General features: G+C 35.1%; 1 protein-coding gene across 2 annotated transcripts in view; it reads right to left on the minus strand.

Moving 5' to 3' along the window:
- Positions 1-24,337, minus strand: part of LOC142981935 (carboxypeptidase D-like) — a 31,887-nt gene that overhangs the window by 5,806 nt on the left and 1,744 nt on the right. Inside the window, exons 2-16 of one of the 2 annotated variants that reach the window (XM_076128101.1) lie at positions 16,528-16,769; positions 15,962-16,131; positions 14,245-14,441; positions 13,581-13,693; positions 11,872-11,975; positions 7,527-7,688; positions 6,966-7,160; positions 6,473-6,558; positions 5,684-5,884; positions 5,250-5,335; positions 4,641-4,797; positions 4,090-4,256; positions 3,562-3,672; positions 1,088-1,244; positions 146-809 (exon numbers count right to left, since the gene is read on the minus strand). In XM_076128101.1, coding sequence (XP_075984216.1) covers positions 146-809; positions 1,088-1,244; positions 3,562-3,672; positions 4,090-4,256; positions 4,641-4,797; positions 5,250-5,335; positions 5,684-5,884; positions 6,473-6,558; positions 6,966-7,160; positions 7,527-7,688; positions 11,872-11,975; positions 13,581-13,693; positions 14,245-14,441; positions 15,962-16,131; positions 16,528-16,769 — 2,812 coding nt within the window. Of the gene's footprint in view, positions 1-145; positions 810-1,087; positions 1,245-3,561; positions 3,673-4,089; positions 4,257-4,640; positions 4,798-5,249; positions 5,336-5,683; positions 5,885-6,472; positions 6,559-6,965; positions 7,161-7,526; positions 7,734-11,871; positions 11,976-13,580; positions 13,694-14,244; positions 14,442-15,961; positions 16,132-16,527; positions 16,770-24,337 lie in introns of both variants that reach the window. The other variant, XM_076128100.1, reaches the window with a different exon arrangement.

A 24,337-nucleotide genomic window follows, 5' to 3' on the forward strand; every position in this document is an offset into this window, starting at 1 on the left:
TATTTATACCGAATCGAGGGAGTGTAAGTGTATATCGATCTATCCAATCATCGTTATATATGCTAAGTTAGAAAATTCGGAATAAATGGCATTTACATTACGTTAATAATTAAAACGTAATTACCAAAATAAAACATGCACTCACCAGTATTAGCCATCAGTATAAGATTCATGATTCCTCTCAAGTTATTCCTCCAGACCCACGCTATTTCCCTCTCCACGGGCATATTGCAGCAGCTCAAGCCAGCCGAGATGACCGGCGTATTATACCTCTCATACAACACATCAATAAGATCTCCATGCTTAGAATTACTCTTACTACATTGATATTTATTGTCTATATTCCTACTCTGTTGATACTCTTGCGCATATTTCTCATACACATTCTTACACAATTCTGGATACGCCAAGTCCTCATTACCGGAAGACAGTTCAAGTACCAAATCGTACCTTTCCGACTCAAGCATGCTAATAAAAGCCTTCTCTCTCGTGTAATTACTCAAAGGATTCAGGTCATTTTTAGTCAAGTAAGTGTATAAACTATCTCCGAATTCTTCTTCTAAGGCTTCAAGGTTACATTTGTCTGTACCGTCGTATTGTTTTATCATTTTGTTGGCCAGTGGGTCGATGTTTGGTATAAAGTGTAGTACGGCGTTCTTTAATAGGCGTATGTGTATGAATTCTCCGATGCTGTAAGCTGTGGCCACGTGACGCGCGAAGTTTAGAAGCATTTCTTGTCCTAATGGTTGTGAACCGTAGAAGCTGCTCGTGATGGCAATGTGGAATTTAGTTTCTTCTGGTGAACCGACCTGTGATAAACAGATAATTGGTCAAATAACTTTTAAATAGAATAAGTTGTTTGAGTCAAAATTTTCTTTTAGCATTAACCTTTATTTAATTTTTCAGTCTGTGTTCTGTATATAACCCGAGAAACGCAAATCGACGATTTTCACACATAGAGGGAAAGACCTTATAGATATTGAAATAATTTTGGCATTTTCCTCAGCTTATTTCCGGTCATTTTCAGTAAACTGCTGGGGAATATCCATCTTAGTAAGGTATGCCGAACATGAATAGTCTAACTTACCTCATCAGTCATCTTCAATTGATGGAAAGTAGCCGTAAGCATGCTATCTCCTGCATTAAACTCAGTAATCTTGGAGTATTTGTTCTCGAGTTCGGCAAGCGCTGCATACAGCTCCAACCGAGTATGGTAGCGAGTATTTATTATATTATCCAGTACACTGAAACAAGGCAATAGAAAATAACGATAATTTTTTTGAAGTGTATCTTTCTATCTCTATAATATTTATGAAATAGACAGGGAAAATTAGAAAATTGAGCACATTAGTATAACAAGGGTCGTACTTACTGTTTCACAAGTATATATATTATACCTATATATATTACAGTTTTTTTACAAGCAAACGTTCATGCAGTGTTACTTTCAGGCCAAAATATTTAAATATGAATGTATTAGAAACGTGCACAAGAAATTCGCAAGTCGTAACAAACAAAGCTACTAATACCGTTCCCCAAATAACTGTAAAAAGCAAATGCATAAAATGGTGTCGATTGCAAGAGGTTCGTAAAAAATGGTTGAGTAAATCATAGACTTTTTCATTGCGGTGAAAGAGTGCCTTTTCACAAGTCTATCATAAAGTAACTCCCATTACAAAAATAAGTTAGCTATAATTTAGAATGAGCATTAAAATTTAAAATGTTCTAATTTATAAAGATATATTGATCAACCGGGCAATCAGATCAATCGATTCCTTAGTTTAATTGCACTTTAAATTGGTAGTTTTAATTACTTATGTGGAAAGTGTTAGTGAAGACATACAGTTAGTGCAATGAACAACACACTTGCGTGCATAAACATTTATTAATAAAAGCTTATAAGAAATATTAACATTGTGACATACAAATAAAATAGTACTAACGCTACATGTAAGTTAAAGTAAGCCATAGAAAGTAGGAATAATTATAAAATTAAATATCACTATAAAAGATAATATCGAAAATACCCTATTTTGTATTTGTGCTTGTAAGATAATCTCAAAAAATATTTCAGAGGTCATTGATTTGGCCTAAAGCTTGTGTAAAAGTATTAAAAAGCTAAAGTATTAGCAAAGTTGAGTTAAAAGGAGCTCAATTTTGTTTATACTCTTTGGTGCAAGGTATAAATTTAATAGGTTTAAAGGAGAGATGTTTAATTGAAAATATAAATGGAGTTGTGTACAAAAAAGAGTAGGAGAAATCGCAGAAGTAATGTTATGAATATTAATATATGTCTTTAAAACGCATGCCAAAAAGACTAGCAAATATTTTAAGTTTAAGAATAAGGCATACGAGTTTAGGCGCCTGAATCTTTTGGCAGAGGTTCTCTTGACACAAAAAGTTAAAACAAAACTGAACTACAGCAACAGTGTACAATATGCGAACAAATAACGTTAAGAAATAAACGACTTATTAAAATATATTAATTATAAACCTATTCATAAATTCGATGGACGGCTCTTAGATATAAACACTAACTTTTATAAAGAACTGAGTTTCTTCAGAGTATTATAATTTCATTCATTTTCTAATGCCTGTATTTTTAGAATAGTGGCATAATCATAGGTATTGTTTATACATTGCTGCAGATCTTAGAAGGGTAAGTAGTATACAAAGTTTAAAACAAGCAATGCATTGAGTAGTCCACTGTGCACGGTGACAGGTGCATATATAAAAACATAGCAAAGGCACATTGTGCTGTATCATATAATATAAGTAATAATAAATAATAAGTATTCTTAAATTTATTTGGGGTAAAAGCCCAAACATTGTCAACTAAATAAAAAAGTCTGGCAACACTAAACTAAATAAAATGTTGCCACTGTCATTGTTAATTATCATGACTTTAAACTTATTATTTATTATTACTTGCTATAAACACATCATGTAGCCACAAGTCAGAATAAAAATCTCTTTAATAGAAAATGTCACAATATTTCACGATAGTTAAGAAAGGAAAATGCGTAATATTAAAAACCCCATTTTCTTTTCTTATGAGAGAAGACATGACAGGTACAAAATACATACATACAAAAGGTAACAAGCGTCAAGCATAACACAAAGCGAACAAGACCGTGGTATGATTGAAATAGGGTTCATTTTGACTCGCACAAAATTTTAAGGCATACATTTTCACATGTTTAAGTGATTATCGAAATTGTCTTACGCGTTAAAAAATATTTAAATATCTATGAAAAAACAAATAAAAAAAATGTAGTTTCATTCGGCATTCGTATTATTGAAGGATAGTCTGGACACAATTATTTATAGTTTTAATTCTTTATTTTGGAGCAAGCTCATTAAAAGCTTTATAAGTACTAATAGTATCCATAATTACTATAGCAAATATGAAATAAAATTACAGCTTATATCTTAAACAAGACATTACAACATAAAACTACTACATCAAAAGGTCGTAAGCGACGTACAAAGTTGCACTTAAAATGTTATGCGAGTCAATATAAAACCGGTTGCATTAAGGTCGATTATCATGTGACTCACCGGAAGTCGTATGCTGAGGACCAGTGTTGAGGATCGTCCGGCATGAGAGTGAAGTTGACACTGATGGAACCTTCGGGAGGCACTGTCACTTGTTCCGTTATTGTTTCGTAACTGTAAGTAAAGAGAGGTAATTTAAAAAGTGATTTAAAAAGTGTAAAAGAAAAACAGAATTATGGAAAATCTTGATCTTGATAATTAGAACAAAAAATATTCAGATGTTACTGATTGACGTTATATTAGATTGACAGAGGATATTCGATACTAAAATTTCTACAAGTCCATTTAATACTTTTCTTTTTAAAAGAAAACTCGCGCTCTAATAATTGCTCTTGTATCACGGGGATACAAACATACAATCAACGGACAAAAAGTATAACCAGACCCAAATCAACTATTTGTAAATTACACAAATAAATTCACGACCTTCCGACGCAATTATAGCGGCGTGGCAAACACCTTGCGCCACGAAGGCCGTTCAAACTATTTTTCTAAGCAAGAAGTTAATAAGTACAACATGAAGTTGCTCACCCTTCCCTACTGGCAGTGATATTATAAGTGCCGGGCACCAGCAGTCGCCAGTAGTCTCCGTCCCTCGCCGTGGACACCGCGTGTCGCACTCCGCTCACGGTGATGGTCGCGTTGCTTAGTCGGTGACCGATGTGACTGCTCACGAAACCATGCACGCCTTTATGAACCTGAATTTAAAGTAAGATTTTAAATAAAATGGGCCATAACTTTCGAAGTGACCTGGATCGACTCCGAAGTCAATAAAAATCTGAAACGTATATAGGTAGTGAAGAATTGCAGCTTATGCATTGGTTCTATAGATTGCTACCTTTGCTGCTATTTACGAAATACAATAAGACTATTTTTGGATTTCAAAAACAATATAAACATAATTCTTTTTACCGAAATGGAATTGACAACCTCCAAACATAGTAATAAAAGCGGTGAGACAGTCGCAATCACAAACGGCAGAAAGTCATAGACGAAAAAATAACGGTGCATTCAGACTAGATTGATGTATTTTTTTCGCTCTTTTCCTTTGTCAAAAATAAAGTGACTTAAAGGAATATTACCTGTTCAATATACTGCAGAAGCGCTTCTTTATTATCGTCCCAGTAGGTAGGCAAGTCAGTCGCTGGAGGGAACTTGAAGCAGCCCAGTTCTAGAGTGATCTCCATATCGTTGCTGTGCAGGTAGTTCCAGTCTTGCATACCACCGGCTAACACGTACCTGAGAGTAGAAAAGTCATCCTAAATTATTTATTCGAGGTCAGAAAGTAAAAAAGCCTTTTTTTTAATGAGGTATGTGTTTTTAGTTACATTTCGTATCATCAATAGTAACTAAAGGAGGTATAAAATTACAAATGAACATATAAATAAATAAATAAATAAATAAATAAATATTGTTGGACAACTCACACACGGTCATTTGATTCCAAACTAAGCAGAGCTTATACTATGGTAACCAAATAACTGATAAACATACTTATATACTTCTAAATACATACTTATATAGATAATTTAACATCCAGGCTCAGAACAAATACTCGTGCTCATCACACAAAGATTTGTCCCGGGTGGGATTCGAACCCACCACACGCGGCGCTACGGTTGTTGCGGCGAGGTGACCGCTTAAACCACCGCGCCAAACGTGCAGTTATATGTAGATATAGCTTAGCTTACCATTTAGCGCCATTAGTGACTCCACCGGGGAACTTTTCAGAGGGAACATTTCTACAGGGTTGACCTAAGTGCATTTTGAGATGAGCCTGAAAGCCAAAGAAAACGTGTTAATTTAGTTAATCTATTTTTCAAGGGTCCATAGAAACCTAATTTATATTTTTGTGGTATATATAGAATTGTAGACACTTAAGGAGGGAACTAAAAACATGGCAGCTTTACGAGGCGCCACGCGCCGTAGTTATAATCGATCTTTGGTATGCAGTTTTAATCCATATGTCATACAAGTTAAGGTTTATTATAAATTGATTCATTCTCAGTATCTTTGCCGCGTCTCTTCTGGTTTACGTTGGGCCTGATTATTTTAGTCTGACCTATGTGGACAAGGCCCAAGTGTGATTAAAGGCTAATGTAGATTCGTTTAAAATGTTACTCACATCAGAATAAACATGTGCAAGATGTACAAACACATCATTATCAGGTGTCAGGTACTCGTGCCCGCTCCTCATCTCAGGGTTACCGTCATACGGGTAGTTGGCGACCAATGCACCGCCGTGCAAGTTGGCCGACAACACGAACGGCTCGGATAACGACCAGTTCATTACCGCTAATGTCTCTGGCTCTGGAGTTCTATTGTCCTGTGAAACAGTAATGTATGTTATTTTTAGGGTGTTGTGTTCACCAGTGATAGCCGAGTGGTATAAGTTGACACCTCCCACGCAAGTGGTCGCAGGTTCGAACCCGAGGCAACACACCAATGACTTTTCGAAGTTATGTGTGTATTAGAAATAATTATCACATGCTCAAACGGTGAAGGAAAACATCGTGAGGAAACCTTGCCTGCCTAAAATTTGTTTAATACATTTATTGAGGGCATGCAAAGTCCCCAACCCGCACTTGGCCAGCGTGGTGGACTCAAGGCCTAACCCCTCCCTCATTACGGGAGGAGACCCTTGCCCAGCAGTGGGACAGTAATGGGTTAAATTTATTTTATTTTTATAAATTTATGTGTTCACCAGTCGTTAAATAATTAGTGGGTTGAGTTATCTTTGGCGGTGACCTTCCACTGCTTAAAGGTATTTTAGCCGAATGTCTTCTTTTTTGGAGTTCTTACATTCGCAGTAGGTATCGATTAAAGTTGTCTAGCCAACCTTGGTAACAGGTTGATTACTAGCATAAAGAATGATTTATCAATTGGTTGATAAGATAAAGGAAGATTACTGTACCTTTGTATCGCCAAATTGGTCTGGGAAATTCCTGTTTAGATCAACATCATGTGCGTTAGCTCTTCCCTTTATACTAGTCGCGTCACCTGAAAATTAATACCTTATATTAAAAATGTATTTTTTTACAGAAAAACGGAGACGTTGGTTGTTTATTTTTTGAAGAAATATCTGAGCCAAGGTAGATAAGGTTGTTTTCACGACGATAGATTATATTATTATCCCAGGGTAGGATATAGGCCACTAATTTATTTTCCAGGACTTTATATTAACTTTAACTACTGTAGATAACAGATGCAATACATCCCGAAGAATATTTTTTCGTAAAATCTCGAGCGAAGTCTGAATACAGCCTTATTAAGTCTTTTATTACACTGTCATACGTATTTTTCAGAGCATATAGCAAAAAATTGGCATCTTATTATACAGGTAAACAATAGACTAAATCATTTAAAAAAAAGCAAACAGAAACTGGAAATGAAGTGGTTCAACTCACCAACGTGCCCCCTCTCATAGCCATCAGGGTTCATGCTCGGCATCAGATGTACCCTGGTCGTGTTCAGTAACTTCTGTACGCGCTCGTCTCCGCTGTAGTACTGCGTGCACAAATACTTGGCCAGCAGAAGTAACAGCTCCCTGCCTACTACCTCGTTGCCGTGCATGTTGGCTACGTACTTGAACTCGGGCTTGCCTGAAAGATTGAAGCTTTATTAAAGATGAACTGATTTTTTTAAGGATATTTATTATTATCACTTTCTTGCCGATTTTTATGAAAATCGTTATATAGAAAGGTATAATAGTACGTTGGATGGACTACTGGCAAGTGAAATTATACAATGTAGAAGGTGCATTAATTTTACAAACTCGATTCACTATAGTCTTATATACATAAATACTCTTAAATAACCTCTAATAATAAGTCATAAAATAATAAGTCATAATAATTATGTATGTTTTATACTTCTTCATGATTTTGCATATGGTTCACGAGAGATAAAAATATAGTTATCTGAATGGTACAGAAGGGGCTGACGATTAAATGAATCATTTTACTTACCCGGTAAATGATGTCCAGGATCTTTCGTCACCTCAAGCACATACAAGTCTCTGCCCTCCACGGACTTGCCGATGCTCTTCAGCCGCGTGATCTCAGGGTACTGCTGGTTCAGGTCCTTGAGGAAGCTCTCCATCTTCACGAAGTCATGGTGGACGAAGTCGGCTGCGGAAATACCGTCGGTGTCGTGACGCGCGCGCCTTACATGCTCTGGAGATTTGCCCGTTGCCATTTAAAAAACGACGCCATATTGGACGCCATTTTGATTTTGTGTGTGCTGTGTTTTGTTTATTAGTTGGCGTTTCGATTGTGTTCGATTAACTTTAGAATTTTGATTTTAAAAGTTAATTTGGTTGACACGAATCACGATTTTTTAGTTCATTTTCAAATAACTCTCAAATTTAGTCACGTCAAAAGTTAAGTGTTGTAAAATAAGTTTACATGCAAATTACTGTTTCGTACAGTTTATTATTGCACACAAAAGCAGAAAATACCGGGACCCCACTACGGTGCCGAGTGTGTGGGTGAAGAGTAATTGTCTTTAGAAAGTGCTACTAAGAAGCATTGAACGAAGAAATACGGGCAAATCAACAGCGCTACATAAGAAAAAACGAAATAACCACCACCAAATATAGAAAAGAAATAAAATTTTATCACAAATATAAAACCAAAAGAAACCCAGAAAAGTGTAATAAGATTCATTTTTGAATAACATTATTTCGTTTAAACCAAAATTAAAACTATAAAAATGAATAAAACAATTTAGCTCATTCAATGCCTTGTTCTTAGCTCCGTACAAATTGATCAAGTGGAGTTTAGGCTTATATCTGTACCATAAAAAAATATCAACGATAACTGTTTATACAAATCTCTACGGGCGCGTATCTTAGCACGTAAAATTTTAGAACGTGTAATTCATCTGTGTACGCACTACGAATACATATTGACTACTATCGAGTCGCAAATAACATAGTTTAGTTTCCATTAAAATGCACTAGATGGCGCTGATCAGATTTTAAAACAAAATTAGCCGATATTGACTTGTCAACGAGGTTTTTCATCAGCCATTTGATCAAATTGTAGGAGCCAAGACTTAGACACAGAATAGCTAATAGAAACAAAGATAAAAATAAATGTTTGACAAAATGAATCGTACTACATATATATAAAGGTGTTAATTGAAAAGCAACATACTGTATACCTGCTGTGTTTATTGTTCATTTACATCGCCTGAGACCATCTACGTACATACAACATACTTAATAAATAATATAAACTACCGTTAGTACATTCAATATAATGAAATGTTTTCTTACAACTAAATACAACCAATTACTATAGTCCGACGACTTTGTAGAGAGCCTTGGCATGATTTATCTAGATTATAAATAATTCTTAAACTAAAAGTAGATGTATCGAAAAGGCATCCGTCAGTTGCGTAAGTCTGTGGGTCAATGACCTTCTAAACTCTGAAATTTACTTAAGTCAGCGTGACGGGAATCTTGTACTTGAGGCTCTCCACTAAGTTGTTGGACTATATGATATAGTCACAATTGTTAACCCCTCATTACAAAACATTTAAAAGGTTTTAAGAAGGTTTTGTTTTAATAATGTTTAACCGACTTTGAAAAAGAGGAAGTCCTCGATTCGGCTATAATTATTTCGGATATCGGTATTTTTTTAATGTGTAACTTCGGAATTCTGTCACTTATGAATCGATTTCGTGATCTTTTTGTTTCGTAATAAGAGGGTTATATGTCAAAATAATCAGTCAATTCACAAAGTATTTAATTACCAACTAAATAGGAGACCATAATATGCATAAGTCAAATGGCGATACTTTGAGCTAGTTTTTACAATAAATACTGAATACATTTTTTGAGATCTATTTTTATACTTGTATGTACATTTCAGTGATTTGGCACAGGAAAAGCTTAAACCAGTCTGTTTTTATCCTAACAGTCCTACTAAACATATAAACACATTTACAACTAAAATATTGCACAAAAAATATGCCAAATAAATATAAAAGAAAGGAACTGATTCAGTCATTTCACAATAAAAATTTTTTCCGAAAATTCATCTTAATCCAAATAATACTTTTCATACAAATGCATTTTTTATGAGACAAGGCAATTTCGACCTTAATAATAACTGTCAATAAAGTAAAATTTCACGTGACTAGAACATATTTCTTTCTTTAAGTAGTTTAGAATTTGTATTTCTATATCTATTCAGTCAAAGGACTTTTCTTCTTAACTTATTATAATTGTATAAATTAGTCAATTTATTGCTTATGTATTTTAGACCTTATTGCTTTTATGTTAAGATCACAATTACATGTTTGATTAAAGTTAGTATATGAATAAATAGGTGTGTTATATACGATGAGTGTTTATCTACAAGCTAGATTAATTTTATGGTGTTTGCAGCAGTATATTACATCTTATAAGCTATGAAAGATGACTGATTTTACTTGCATAGAAAGTCGATAATTTAATAGTTATTTAAAATGGAATTAAATATTATAGCAATTGACACAGACGACTGATTTTACTTATAAATAAAGTCAATTCATTATTAATTACTTCAAATCAAATTAAGTTCTTCAATTGACATGTCTTTACTTATACAGTGACAAAATACGACCGCGAAAACTAGTATACGTATTCGAAACGTGCACTTAAAATTCAATTTGAGCATATCTTTGCGTACAAAATAAACTTAAAGCCATTTTTTGTCAAATTTTACTTCTTTCTTAAAGAATAGCATGAAATAAATAGGTATTTAACATAGGTAACTATCAAAGAATAGTCGATTATAACATACTATAGTAATAAATTATTACCGGGAAAGATTACACAGATAGTCCATTGAAATGTTAAATGAATTTTACATTTTTTAGAGGACGCCGTTGTATTTTTGGAACATGTAGGGAGGGTCAATAGAAGCTTAACTTGAAGTTTGTGGGGTCGCCACTCTTGTCCCCCGGCCGCCATCTTGGAAAAGGGAGTGAAAACCCTTTTTTCGCTATATCTCGGAAACTATGCGTCTTACAATGAAACTGTTAAAGCATAATTTGTAGCAAATTATTTTGCCTACATGTTATGTTTCATAACTTATTGTAAGACGACCCACTCAACATGTTCCAAAAATAAAATTGCGTCCTCTAAGAAATGCAATATTCGGCCCTCAAATTGTAACATTTCAATGGACTAAGAGGAATATACATTAAATTGACAATTAGTTTTGGAAGTAAAGTAGTCATTAATAGTTATGATTATGATGTGCTTTCAATTGACTATGTGCAAGTAAATGTTTGAAGATCGTTTATGTACAGTTAAATGGTCAATATGAAATGTGTGTTTGTTACTTCGTTTCATACAAGAGAATAAAGGCCAGTTTCATAGCTACTAAGTGTCTGATACCATACCCGATGGATAAAGTGACACAACGTTTTAACTGTCACAATTGCACTTGATACGCTATCGATAATTTTTTTTAAAAGTATTGATACCGTAACTTATGTTTACGGTACGTTTGTAAGTTAATAAAGCACTTTTTAGTGGTGCGTTATTTGCGAAATAACGAAAATCAATACAGTTAATCTTTTGTATGAAGAGAAGTTTATGATATTGATAGAATTTTACATCGTTATATTGTATTACATAGACGATATTGCTCAACGAGAAAGGATAAACTTTAAAAACTTTGCTTGTGATAACTCTTTTCACGTTTTGTAATAGTAGTAGTTTTCTTTAGCCATTTAACGATTTCGTCTGTGTTCTTTTTCAATGAAAGATCAAGCTAAAAGTGTTTATCAATTCTCTTATTTATTCAGGGTGTTAACGGAATTTGTAAATGAAATTATGCTTTTACGAATATATGCCTTAGATCTCAACGTTTATGACAAATACATGCAAAGATAATGTTAGCAGCATCAATCAAAAACGTCAAAAAGAATCTTTTAAATAGGGAGCTACGACGAGTAGCTAAATTGACCTAAGTATTTAAAAGTAACTGTTATACTCGAAGTTAAAACGCTATAACACTACTGTAAAAACATAAACCGTTTATATTAGAATCGTATAGGCATAATATTATAATGTAACGGGTCTTAATCGCGATTGAAAATTAAAGGTTAGAATACCTTATATGTTCACCCGACGTTTCATCGAATTACATCGACCGTGGTCACGAGCTGACTAAACGTAAAGGCATAACACAAAGGCCAGTATCACCCTTGTTCATTAGTTATCGACCAGAGCGACAAGCAGTAGGTTGAACACAATGACGGAACAGTGAGTGAGTGCGACGGCGGAGTTGTCGTGGTAGGACTGCCACTTACCCGCGATGAGCGCCCGGCTGCGGCGGTGGAGAGATAGTTTGACGACCACTGGCTCTGATTGGTTCGCTGGGATGGTTATCGTTGTGTACGGTGGGATTGAGTATCTGAAAATATACGAACACTTATAAATAAAAAACCAAAACTATAAATACCGACTAAAATCTACGACTTATTAGAAATGGCAAGATCTGTTGATAGATTGATTTATTATAAGCAGTGTTGGGCAAAATTTAGTTTGATTGATGATTGATGATTAAGATTAAATTATTTATTCATGACTAATGAATAATGACTAAAAAAATTCAATCATGAGTCGTGATTGATGATTAATTAGTGTTAGTGTTAGTTATTCAATCATGACTAAAATTTTAATGACTAAAAATAATAGTTAAATAAAACTAAGCTTTTCAAGTCTACGTTCCATGAATGTTGATTTGTTAATCACAGGTTTTTAATTAAAGCTAGTTTTACAACAGAATCAGTTTATTTATTTTTTTATTTACACAGGTACACATTTGCAAAAATAAGTTCGGGCTAATTTAGTTTAAAATAATTTAAATTGCTTTTTAAAACTACGCGTTTTGGTAATAAAATTTTATAATTAATGGAATTTCTTTCAGTCAACTTAAGGTGGTGATCAGTTATAGTTTTATAGATGTGTTCAATTAAACTAAAATTAAGTCACCTGACTTAATTTTTTTAGTTTAATCATCATACAAAAATACAATGAATTAGTCATCAGTCATTTAATCATTAAATGATTGATGACTAATTTATTTAATCATGATTATGATTATTATTTTTACTCATGATTAATTCAATCATGACTAAATAATTCATGACTAAATTAGTCATGAATAATCAATTGATTGAAAAAATTAGTTGATTGACCCAACACTGATTATAAGTATTAATATTTATTTAACTGCGTTTAAGCGGTCACCTCGCCGCACCAACCGTCGAGCCGCGTGTGGTGGGTTTGAATCCCACCCTGGACAAATCTTTGTGCGATGAGCACGAGTATTTGTTCTGAGCCTGGATGTCAATTTATCTATATAACTATGTATTTAGAAGTATATAAGTATGTCTATCAGTTATTTGGTTACCATAGTACAAGCTCTGCTTAGTTTGGAATCAAATGACCGTGTGTGAGTTGCCCAATGATATTTATATATTTATTATTATTATTTATTATCAAGTAATAAGAAGTATGTAATAAAGGACTTTCTGCAGTAGGAAAATAGTAAGGCACAGTAAGTAATACCGTGTTACCTATGAATGCGTTTTATACTCTGTTGCCTCGCAAAGCCTGGCTGATTTCGACATCATTTACAATAATAAAATACGTCACTGCAGTAATAAGATACAGCTTAGATATCTACCGTAAGTCAAAAAACGTCATTTAATCGATAATGTATCAATACTTTATTATTATTATTTTTTTCTTTTAAAAAAGACAACTCCCGCACTAAGAATTACTCTTGTGTCGCGGGGAATTTTACAAACATACAAACAACGGACACATAGCATAACCAGATCCGATACAATTATATGTGGATCGCACAAATAATTGCTCCGTGTGGGAATCGAACCCACGACCTCCCGTTGCAGTGGTATCGGCGTGGCGACCTAAACCACTGCGCCACGGAGGCAGTCTAGTTATGAGACAGTAGATCCTAGTAAGACCTGCAGGTTAAATGATACGTTACCCAGGTGCGACGGCGGTAATGTTATACTGTCCAGGCAGTAACATTCTCCAGAAGTGACCCTTGTCTGCGCTGCGTACAAAGTGGTCGTTACCCTGCACCTTGATTTGAGCATCCTGTAAGAATACCAAGCCCTATTAAAAAGACTGTCAGACTCGAAATTCGCTTAAACAGCTCTAGAAGCGTTTTTTGTTATGAGTCGAAAGTATTAACTATCAAGTGTGTACCTACACTACCTACGTTTAATAAAAGTATACGTATACGTTCGTACTACATCTTTGTTACGTATACAATTATGCTTTTCAGTTCCAAAGCTACTATTCTGTACGCTATATTCCGTAGTTCAAAACTATATTTTTGGTAAAAACGGGCACAGAATAGTTAATCAAATACCTATATGTTTTATTAAGTTGGCCTAAAACTATTAAACCAAAAAAATTGTGAGTATGTATGGATGTTTGTTACTCTTTGACGCAAATACTATTGACGCGATTACAATGAAATTTGGTATGTAGGTAGCTGAAGACCTGGAAGACAACATCTAAGGTATCCCGGAGTTTCCAAGGGTTCGGGATTAACACGGGATGGGCTTTCACGCAGACGAGGTTGCGGGCGGCCTCTAGTTTATAATAATCTTAAAACCGTATATTATAGTTATCGTACATACCTTGATAGGTTCCCCATCATCATCAGTGACGACACCCTGGACGCCGATATTGGTCTGTTCTATGAAAGCCATCAACGCGTCCTTGTTCTCATGCCAGTACTTGGGCAACTCCTCAGCGGGAGGGTACTTGCAGCAGGACAGCTCGAACGTCACTTCGAAGCAGTTCGAGTGTATGTAGTTGAAGTCTTGCATACCACCTGAAGGTAAAAACAAAATTGTGTGTTAAGTGGATAGAATCTTTGGCATTCTTGACTGCCTCCGTGGCGCAGTGGTTTAGGTCACCACGCCGATACCACTGCAGACCGATCGTGGGTTCGATTCCCACACGGAGCAATTATTTGTGCAATCCACAAATAATTGTTTCGGGTCTGATTGTGCTTTGTGTCCGTTGTTTGTATGTTCGTAAAAGTCCCCACGACACAAGAGCAATTCTTAGTGCGGGAGTTGTATTTTCAAAAAAAAAACAAAAAAAATTACTCCTAGTAACTCCCAATAGTGACAGCACTAATGCCCGGTTTCTGAGCACATTTAGCGGTAGTTTATCCATTCAATAGCGTTTTTTTATATGAGTTTAAACACTATAGTAGGTAGGGTAGGTGATGTGCTGTTGTGTGAACCAAAGAGATGTTCTTAAACCCATTTTTGTCTTCTGTTCGGAGATAAAATAATGCTATTTAATTCTTGAAATATAATTGTAAAAATGTTATTTTCATTGGTAATTGGAAACAATAGGACAAAAATGAAATACCCCTATAGTTTCGGTACGAAACCGGTGATTCCTTCACATGTTAAATGCACCACACATAGACCACAAGAGTAATTAATTTCAATAATTTTATCGCAAGCTTTATCACAGTCAATAAAATAGTGTAACAATTAAACGTGATTACACAGTTGATTACTGAAACACAAACGTTTGTATTCAATGAACCGCGATACGAGCTATTGTAAAACTGATTCATTTGAACAGGGATAAAGTTTGACCTATTGAATTAAACACTGTTAATTTCCTTATTTGTTGTAGTAACACTTAAATGTGTTACAGATAGAAGTAAGTTAAACCCAATACTGTTTTTACACTTTTTACTGCTTGACAAGGTTAGAGCTTCAGTTTGTAGTGTTTTGACTGATGAGTTGGTAACTGATAAATGGGTTGAGCAGCCTTTTATATCAAACTAGCTGACCCGCGAAACTTCGCTTACGTCACATAAGAGAGAATGGGTCGTAATTTCCCCCGTTTTTGTAACATTTTTCATTGCTACTCCGCTCCTAATGGCCGTAGCGTGATGTTATATAGCCTATAGCCTTCCTCGATAATTGGGCTATCTAACACTGAAAGAATTTTTCAAATCGGACCAGTAGGTCCTGAGATTAGCGCGTTCAAACAAACAATCAAACAAACAAACTCTTGAGCTTTATTATATTAAGTATAGATGATGTCTGGAGTAGTATCTCAGATGAACGTCTTCGTGGCTCGGAGGGCATAATAGCACTGTAACCTAGTCATTATAGTGTAACTGTCCGCCATGGCAAAATATACCACAGGAGGATATCAAAATCATAATCATAACTACCAAATAATTACACAAACATGTATTTTCCCTTGTTATTGCTACGCGTATCGTTTCAAGCAACAAGTAAAATCCATATTATCCCTATCCTATTACCCTACAATATGAAATAACCAAGACACATGTTCAAAAGTTATCTTCCTTACCTTTGACAGCGTACCAGTGGGCTCCATTAGTGAGTCCTCCATCAAAGTTCTCTGGTGGACAGGTGTCTCCCGCCAACATATCCGCGTTGCGTGTTGCGTACGTCCTCGCTAGGTGCTTGAACAAACTGTCGTCGGGAGAACGGGACTCCACGCAACAGTCTTGACCGGTACTGGAAAAAGGAAACAACAGATTAGTGGTTTTATAACTAGTTAGGAAAATTTAGACTTATTGATTTAGTGCTAGATTAGGTGGTAATCTAACTTTTTTACTATTTACCGTGATTAAAACTAACTTATTTAAGCGTAAGCGTATTTTTACTTGGATACAATAATTTTAAAAATTGAGGAGGTACTGTTGGATATGATAAAATAAAAGACTCAAGACATAGAAACCAAAGAATCGAATACTTAACGATTTATTAAGTGTTTTGTTTCTTTCACTCGCTTGTAAAATGAAACACACATTTAATCAGCATCATTAGTAGAAAGTCAATAGTGACCATACTTGGATTTAGCAGTTCGGAGCACGACTCGTACGTATTAATAAGTAGTAAAATAAAACAAACCTAGAATCATCATAAGGATAGCTAGCAACAACTGCTCCCCCATGTAAGTTCCCGGACAGTACGAACTGCTTGCTAGTGACCCATTTCATGAGCGCCACGGTCTCAGGCTGCCGGCCGCCGTACATGTACTCGTCATCATCAGACTTGTGCGAGTCGAACTGGTCGGGGAAGTCACGGTTCAAGTCCACTCCCTTAGCGTTGTTGCGACCTTTGTACTCCTTGAGGGATTCACAGCTGCCCTCCTGTAAACAAACGTTGTATTTTATGAGTTTCTGAAGTAGGTTCATTTCAATTAGTTGTTATGCAGTCTTTTCTCTGTTTTACAGGGACTTTTCTCTTCTAATGACTAAAATATATAATAAACGCTTTGGTTTAGGTTTTAAAGAAATTATTAGAGTTGTTATTCAGAGCATCAATTAATATTTTGTCACGTTCAAAGCATATGTGTGGAAATACTGAAATAAATGGTATCTTTTTTAATTAATATTGTTTTAAACAATGTTTAAAAAGGTGTGTCCTTGGATATCGTGTTGACATTAAAACAATGTAGTTATGTTGCAGCAGACTATAGGTAACACACATGCCGGAAGAAATTTCGAAGAATAAATGAATTATTGAAATGTCTACCTACTTATGTCTTTTCCTGTATAGATTTCGCCTAGTTCAAGACTAATGTTAGACTAATTTTAGTAAGCTTTATTATAGCATATCCATCGCATACCGTTCTGTAAACTAAGATAACTTTTATACGGCAATCAATACACTGGCGTAAATAACGGTACTTCTACTTTGTAAGATCGCGAATAGACGTGTTAAAGCAAATTACTACGAGTTAAAGTCATCAGCCACATGCAACATGTACCTTTCATGTGTAATTGATTTCTACGCGTACTCCATAAGAATGTAAATGCCCCATTGTAATTCTATCGAACATTGTAAATTTTATCTTCGCCGCGTCTCCGCTAGCTTGCATTGGGCCTTAGAGAAATTTGCTAAGACATGTTATAATTCTCACTTCTCCGTACTAATGGAAAATCTACACACGTTTGTCTGCATCACTTACTTCTAAACCTAAAGAATAGCACAACAAGAAAATTTTGTACTAAAAAATATCATCTTTATTTTGTAGAGGTTGTTCTTGCCTTTACCTAATTTTCTACGTTTTTCAAAAAACAAAAGATTGTGAATGTTATCTTGATCCCACAGTCCAGCAGTACTTAATTGTTAGCTGATATGATGATGCAAAAATGCGATTGAACTAAATAAGATTTAAATAATCCAATAGATTAGATAAGTTGATAGTGTAAGTAGTCATTTAGAAATGCCGCTAATTACCTTATCGTTAATTGATAAATGTGCATCTTTTGATTACTTTCAAACTATTATTGAACAAATCGCTTAATTAGATATACAAATGGACTAAGTCATGTACCTATAGTTATTCATCATATTACCTTTATTACATCGCTGTTATGTATGTACAGGTGTAAGTATTTCATTCTACTTTGTACCTTATCTAATGATAATTAAGGTTTATTATTCTGTTCTTCTTCTTCTTGTCGTATGGTTAGTGGTCAACCTAGTGTCAAAGTTGTTCAAGCCGCCCGAAGGCGTTTGACGTGGCTTAACGACTGTTATCTTAATTGACAACAACCGGGACCGACTTTTTACGTGCCCTCCGAAGCATGGAGACGCTCTGTTCAAATACCACTATGCGGTCACCCATCTATGGAATGACCGCGCCAAGGTTTGCTTAACCCACAGTTCGTTTACCGAGCGGTGAGCGCAACTGGCTACGGGCGCCTCATTATTCTGTTGATAATAGTTGAAAGTATTTGTATAGATTCAAAGTAGCAATGTTTATGTGTACTAAGTTTATTTTGCACTACATTATCAATAATGGAGTCAATGACCTGAAGCGGATATGCGTTGGCGTCTTTGATATTATATTGCAATTTCTCGGTCAATTAATGATAAAATAAATTGTGTTTTTCTCACATTTTCCTATAAAGGTTAAAGGGTAAATAGCTTAAGATAAATAATGATAATATTTGTTTTGTTTAACGCGTAGAATATTGACGATATTATGAGTGAGTTTGTCCCTGGACATGTTTGTCTAAAGCCCTTCTCCCATTACGATACGCCCGCGCGACTCTAGTTTCGGAGACTAGTCGCCACGAAGTATCTCACATACATTTGTATGGAGACTAGCAGTATCGTAATGTGAGAGTCTCCATACAAATGTATGTGAGATACTTCGTGGCGACTAGTCTCCGAGACTAGAGTCGCGCGGGCGTATCGTAATGGGAGAAGGGCTTAACGGTATTCGAGTCATTGAATCAAACAAGAAAAAACATAGGCCTCTGGACTTAACATGGTATAAATCTATACCACGAAATTTTTAAACAAATTGTAGACCCATAGATTTAGTGCCTTACTTTCTTTCCTCGTAATATTCGCATTACCAAAAGCACTTTTAAAGTAATATTATTTTTCTGTGATATACGACGTATGGTAACTACTTATTCTTAAGGTATTATGAAGGAATGCATAGTCACTTTATAGCTATAAATACAAATTCCAGTGTTCCATGCAGTTTCGTGTAGTAACAACAGGTGCCAATTACCTAACTAAAGTAGCCAATGTAGGTATGACGTAGCTCTATTCAACAGAAATGATTAACACCATCCATGACGAAAACTGGCAATGATCTCCGGTGCATTAGTTTCGACCTTCATACACTTACATGACCTACATTCAGTATGTATTATTATTTTGATACTATAAACAAATAAATTAGCCATTATATAATTTACTAGCTGACCCGCGCAACTTCGCTTGCGTCACATAAGAGTGAATATACACTAGTCCCAAAAATTAAGGGATATAAAAAAAGAATCTAAATTTTTGGGTGATTTTCAACAAGCTGTAACTCCGAGGAAAATGGTCGTACAGAAAAAATAAAAACAACAAATTGTAGCTCCAAGTGTCTAGTTTTTAGATATGACCATGAAATTTTTTTGTCATCGCCAGGTCTGGAGAAATCCTACGAAAACTACCAAAAAAAAGTTTTTCCAATTTTTTTCCCTCCTAAAAAAAGGTCCACGGGCTTTAAAAATTTTTTTTTGATTCTTTCGTTCTAAAGCTCTTTTAGAAAATTTAATCCTCTTTAATTTGCCGTATTCAAAAAGCCTGTACGACGATTTGCCACGGAGTTATCGTCAATCAAAGCAAAAAAGTTATTTTTGACTTTGATATTCAATAACTCCGGAAATAATGATTGTATAGGAAATCAAAGGAGGGTTTTGAAAACTGCACAATATTCTCTATAAGAAAATGTAAACATCTTTTAAGAAAAAAAATTTTTTTGAATTGAAAACTCTGACTGAAAAAAAGACAAAAATTCGCAAAATTAAGGATATTTGGATAACTTGGTATAACTTTGGATAAAATGGATGAACGAAGGATATCGTCGGTAATTTTTCAACCTCAAAGTGTCCCCTAAAATCCCTCAAAAATTCAAAGCGCTGCGATTTTATTTTCATTGTGCCCCGAAGCTTCAAATTCTTTGTTGTTGCAAAAATCACCATTGTGAGCAATTTTGTGATTTTTATTCATTTTTTTAATTTTTTTTTTTTTTCTCTCTAAAATCTTTATTTTTTCGATTAAAAAGCAAATCGCAAAACGAGAGATCGTCTATCGCTGCCATGAAGTCAAAATCGAGATTTGTCAGTCCATAAGACACTGGTCCACTGTCTACGACCCCAATCGTGATGGTCATGCGCATAAGCCAATCGGGCTCGACGATGTCGTGGAGTGAGCATAGGCACGCGATTTGCTTTTTTGACTTTGACAAAGAATTTGAAGCTTCGGGGCACAATGAAAATAAAATCGCAGCGCTTTGAATTTTTGAGGGATTTTAGGGGACACTTTGAGGTTGAAAAATTACCGACGATATCCTTCGTTCATCCATTTTATCCAAAGTTATACCAAGTTATCCAAATATCCTTAATTTTGCGAATTTTTGTTTTTTTTTCAGTCAGAGTTTTCAATTCAAAAAAATTTTTTTTCTTAAAAGATGTTTACATTTTCTTATAGAGAATATTGTGCAGTTTTCAAAACCCTCCTTTGATTTCCTATACAATCATTATTTCCGGAGTTATTGAATATCAAAGTCAAAAATAACTTTTTTGCTTTGATTGACGATAACTCCGTGGCAAATCGTCGTACAGGCTTTTTGAATACGGCAAATTAAAGAGGATTAAATTTTCTAAAAGAGCTTTAGAACGAAAGAATCAAAAAAAAATTTTTGAAGCCCGTGGACCTTTTTTTAGGAGGGAAAAAAATTGGAAAAACTTTTTTTTGGTAGTTTTCGTAGGATTTCTCCAGACCTGGCGATGACAAAAAAATTTCATGGTCATATCTAAAAACTAGACACTTGGAGCTACAATTTGTTGTTTTTATTTTTTCTGTACGACCATTTTCCTCGGAGTTACAGCTTGTTGAAAATCACCCAAAAATTTAGATTCTTTTTTTATATCCCTTAATTTTTGGGACTAGTTTATTATAGGCCATAATTTTCTCCGTTTTTGTAACATTTTTTATTGCTACTCTGCTCCTATTAGTCGTACCGTGATGATATATAGCCTATAACCTTCCTCGATAAATGTGCTATCTAACACTGAAAGAGTTTTTCAAATCGGACCAGTAGTTCCTGAGATTAGAGCGTTCAAACAAACAAACTCTTCAGCTTTATAATATTAGTATAGATTAGTATAGATAGTACACTAGCTGACCCGCGCGACTTCGCTTGCGTCACATAAGAGAGAATTGGTCATAATTTTCCCCGTTCTTTGTAACATTTTTTACTGGTACTCTGCTCCTATTGGTCGTAGCGTGATGATGTGTAGTAAAGGCCTATCGTTAGATAGCCCATATATCGAGGAAGGCTATTAACTGATTTTTTTTTCAAATCGGACCGGTAGTTCCTGAGATGAGCGCGTTCAAACAAACTAACAAACTCTTCAGCTTTATAATATTAGTATAGAAGTATAGATTTGAAGACTTTGTACTCATGACGATTGTTTACGTCTTGCGATGATCGTGACCATTTGGATGATACGAGGAGGAAATATAATATATGTAAGTACATATGTACTAGTGCCTTGCATATAAGTGCACGCATACCTCATTGTTTACGTATCTGTTTATATTTTAGGCACGAGTGACGTAACTACCGGCTGCAAAGGCTATAACTTTGTGGTTCATGGTGGAAATATAGCCTAAATTCTTATTCCAGGTTTAGGAATAAGAGTAAGATGAAAATGTCTAGTTGGTGATTTCTTTGTCATTGGATCCGATAGTTATTTGCATATAAGATGTCACCTAAAACAAGTATTTCAATTATAAAGTAATATTCAGCCTTGACCTTCGAACGACGAGACGGACAATATATTGGTAAGTTACCTACTTAACGAAAGCTTAAATAGCTTTGCTAATAAGACATTTCGAACTGTCTAGTCTGTCATAGTCTTTGCGTCACATTTTTTGTGTACCTACGCTACGTGCTTGAGAATCGAAATAAAATCGGGGGTGTAAGGGGGAATAAAGGCATGAAGAGAAATATGGTAGCTAGCTGAAAGACCTTTCAATAGTATACATACACATGTCATGTCATCACTACTGCTATTGATCAACTTATGCTAGATAAAATACATTATAACTAAATCATATTTAATTTGTATCAACAGTCACCATTATCTCATAATAATGATGAGTTCAGGAAAAATAAACAGTGACCGCGCTGAGTGCTCTCGGTACAATTTATACGTTTTGTTATGTTAATTCTATCTATTATGCTCATTGTGTGGAAAATTTACATAAGTACACATAGACAGTTGGACATTATAGCTATTGTGGTCACGGTAAAATTGTTCAGAGAAAAAAATATATTATGTGAATGAAACTAGCAGCGTGGTATGAAACACGAAACCATGAAAAGGCGCCTCTTAAACATGTCCTGGGGCTTAAAAAAGGTCTGAGGAACAGGGGAAAAGGCTGATCGTTCATAATTTTAAGGCACTAATCGCACTTAGCTGACGCGATGAACTAACCCTAACTTCCCTAAATCCATGCATTAAAGGGCTCGGCAATGGGTTAAATGTTAGGTTTTTGAATTAAATGTTGACGCCTTATCATTAGCAGTATATCAAAACTGGTTATGAATAAATGTACCAACGAAGTGGGCCATAATAATCAACCAATTTGCACAATGGTGATTTATGTCGATATCAGTTTCGTTCAATGGCATACCTACTCTTATAACTACTGCGATTCGGCAGCCACCTTTTTTTAAATATATGGACCTCTTTTAGATTTGAACCTTAAGCAATCGTAGGTAGGCATAAAAGAAAGTGGTTGACGAAGTTTGTAACACTAATGGGCATGAAGGTACGATGTGCGGGCCGATTTCGCCCACGTATAACTATACTGGTACTACCTAGCAGTATGCCTGAGTATGCATATAAATACAGAATACAACATCAAATCTAGTATCGTAGCAAGAACAGTGGTCTGAAGAATTCCTATCTAATATGAGTACAAAATGGACTTGACCGGGAACCTCTCAACGGCGCGGTTGCTACTCCATCTCGGTAGACCTTCACCTCATTATAAGTAAATGAATCTGCCACAGATTCAATACGGCCAGCATTAGATCAGACAATAGAGACGAGAACAGTTACGTAAATGCACAATGAAGTATTGTCAACAGTTCCATCATATAATATTTTGCAATAATATTGAGTCACTTTACATCCTCTGCGTGTTGGATTGGGCCCCACGCAACCTTCAAAAAATCCGGGACTCCATAGTCCCGAGGTGGAAAAAACTAATATACCTACTAATAATACTTTATATTGTGCGTCATAGAATGCAGTTGCTGGCACAATCGTTGTGTATGGGAATGAGGGAAGTACTTGGCTATATTAGTAAAAGCGAGATGGAACTAGTTTTCTAGGCAAATACGTACGATTAGTAATAGATCTGATATACTTTGTAAGGGTAGGAATACTGTTGCATTTAACGTTGCGAGTGTAAACATAATGTTACGTAAATGCATTTTTTATTTATAAAGTAGCAATGCTTATGTGGCACAATGGTCTTAATTACAAACAAAACTTTATACAAGAAACCATTTCCCTTATCAGTTACTTTCCTTTGTATAAAACTTGTGCTGTTATACCTTATTGATAAACTGCTTTTGCACAAATACACAAACGAGTTGACTGTAGCTGACAGGAACAGTTGAACATTTAATAGAAAGACTTTGTTTCTCATTAAACATCTGCTGAACTACTAAAATTATTTTATTGGACTTCAAAGGTCGATTTGATACCTATCTGAGCATCAGGCAAATCATGTCTGCCAGGAAGAACTATCGAGAGCGGAGTGCAGGCAAAAAAAATTAAAAATGTAAATTACGCTGCGCCGTAAACCAAACCGAAACAACGATTACAATCTTCAGCCCTTACAAGAAAAAGAGTTACGTTCCAGCTCATTGCGCCGGCGGCCAGTATCGAAGAGAGATTAAATAGAAAAAGTGAATGTTACAGTTGTAGGAAATGCCGGGCGATTACGCAACCTTGACAGTCACATGATTTTAATTTTTAAAATTTGACCAAGTTACAGGATTATATAATGCGGTACTTGGCTCTTGCATAAACTTGACAATATGAATGAACAATTAAAAAATATCAGGTATCATTCAATTAAGTAAAAGATATCACAGGGTTCTTGAGAAATTAACCAT

Source organism: Anticarsia gemmatalis, chromosome 20 (assembly GCF_050436995.1).
Source record: "Anticarsia gemmatalis isolate Benzon Research Colony breed Stoneville strain chromosome 20, ilAntGemm2 primary, whole genome shotgun sequence".
Lineage (NCBI taxonomy): Eukaryota > Metazoa > Arthropoda > Insecta > Lepidoptera > Erebidae > Anticarsia > Anticarsia gemmatalis.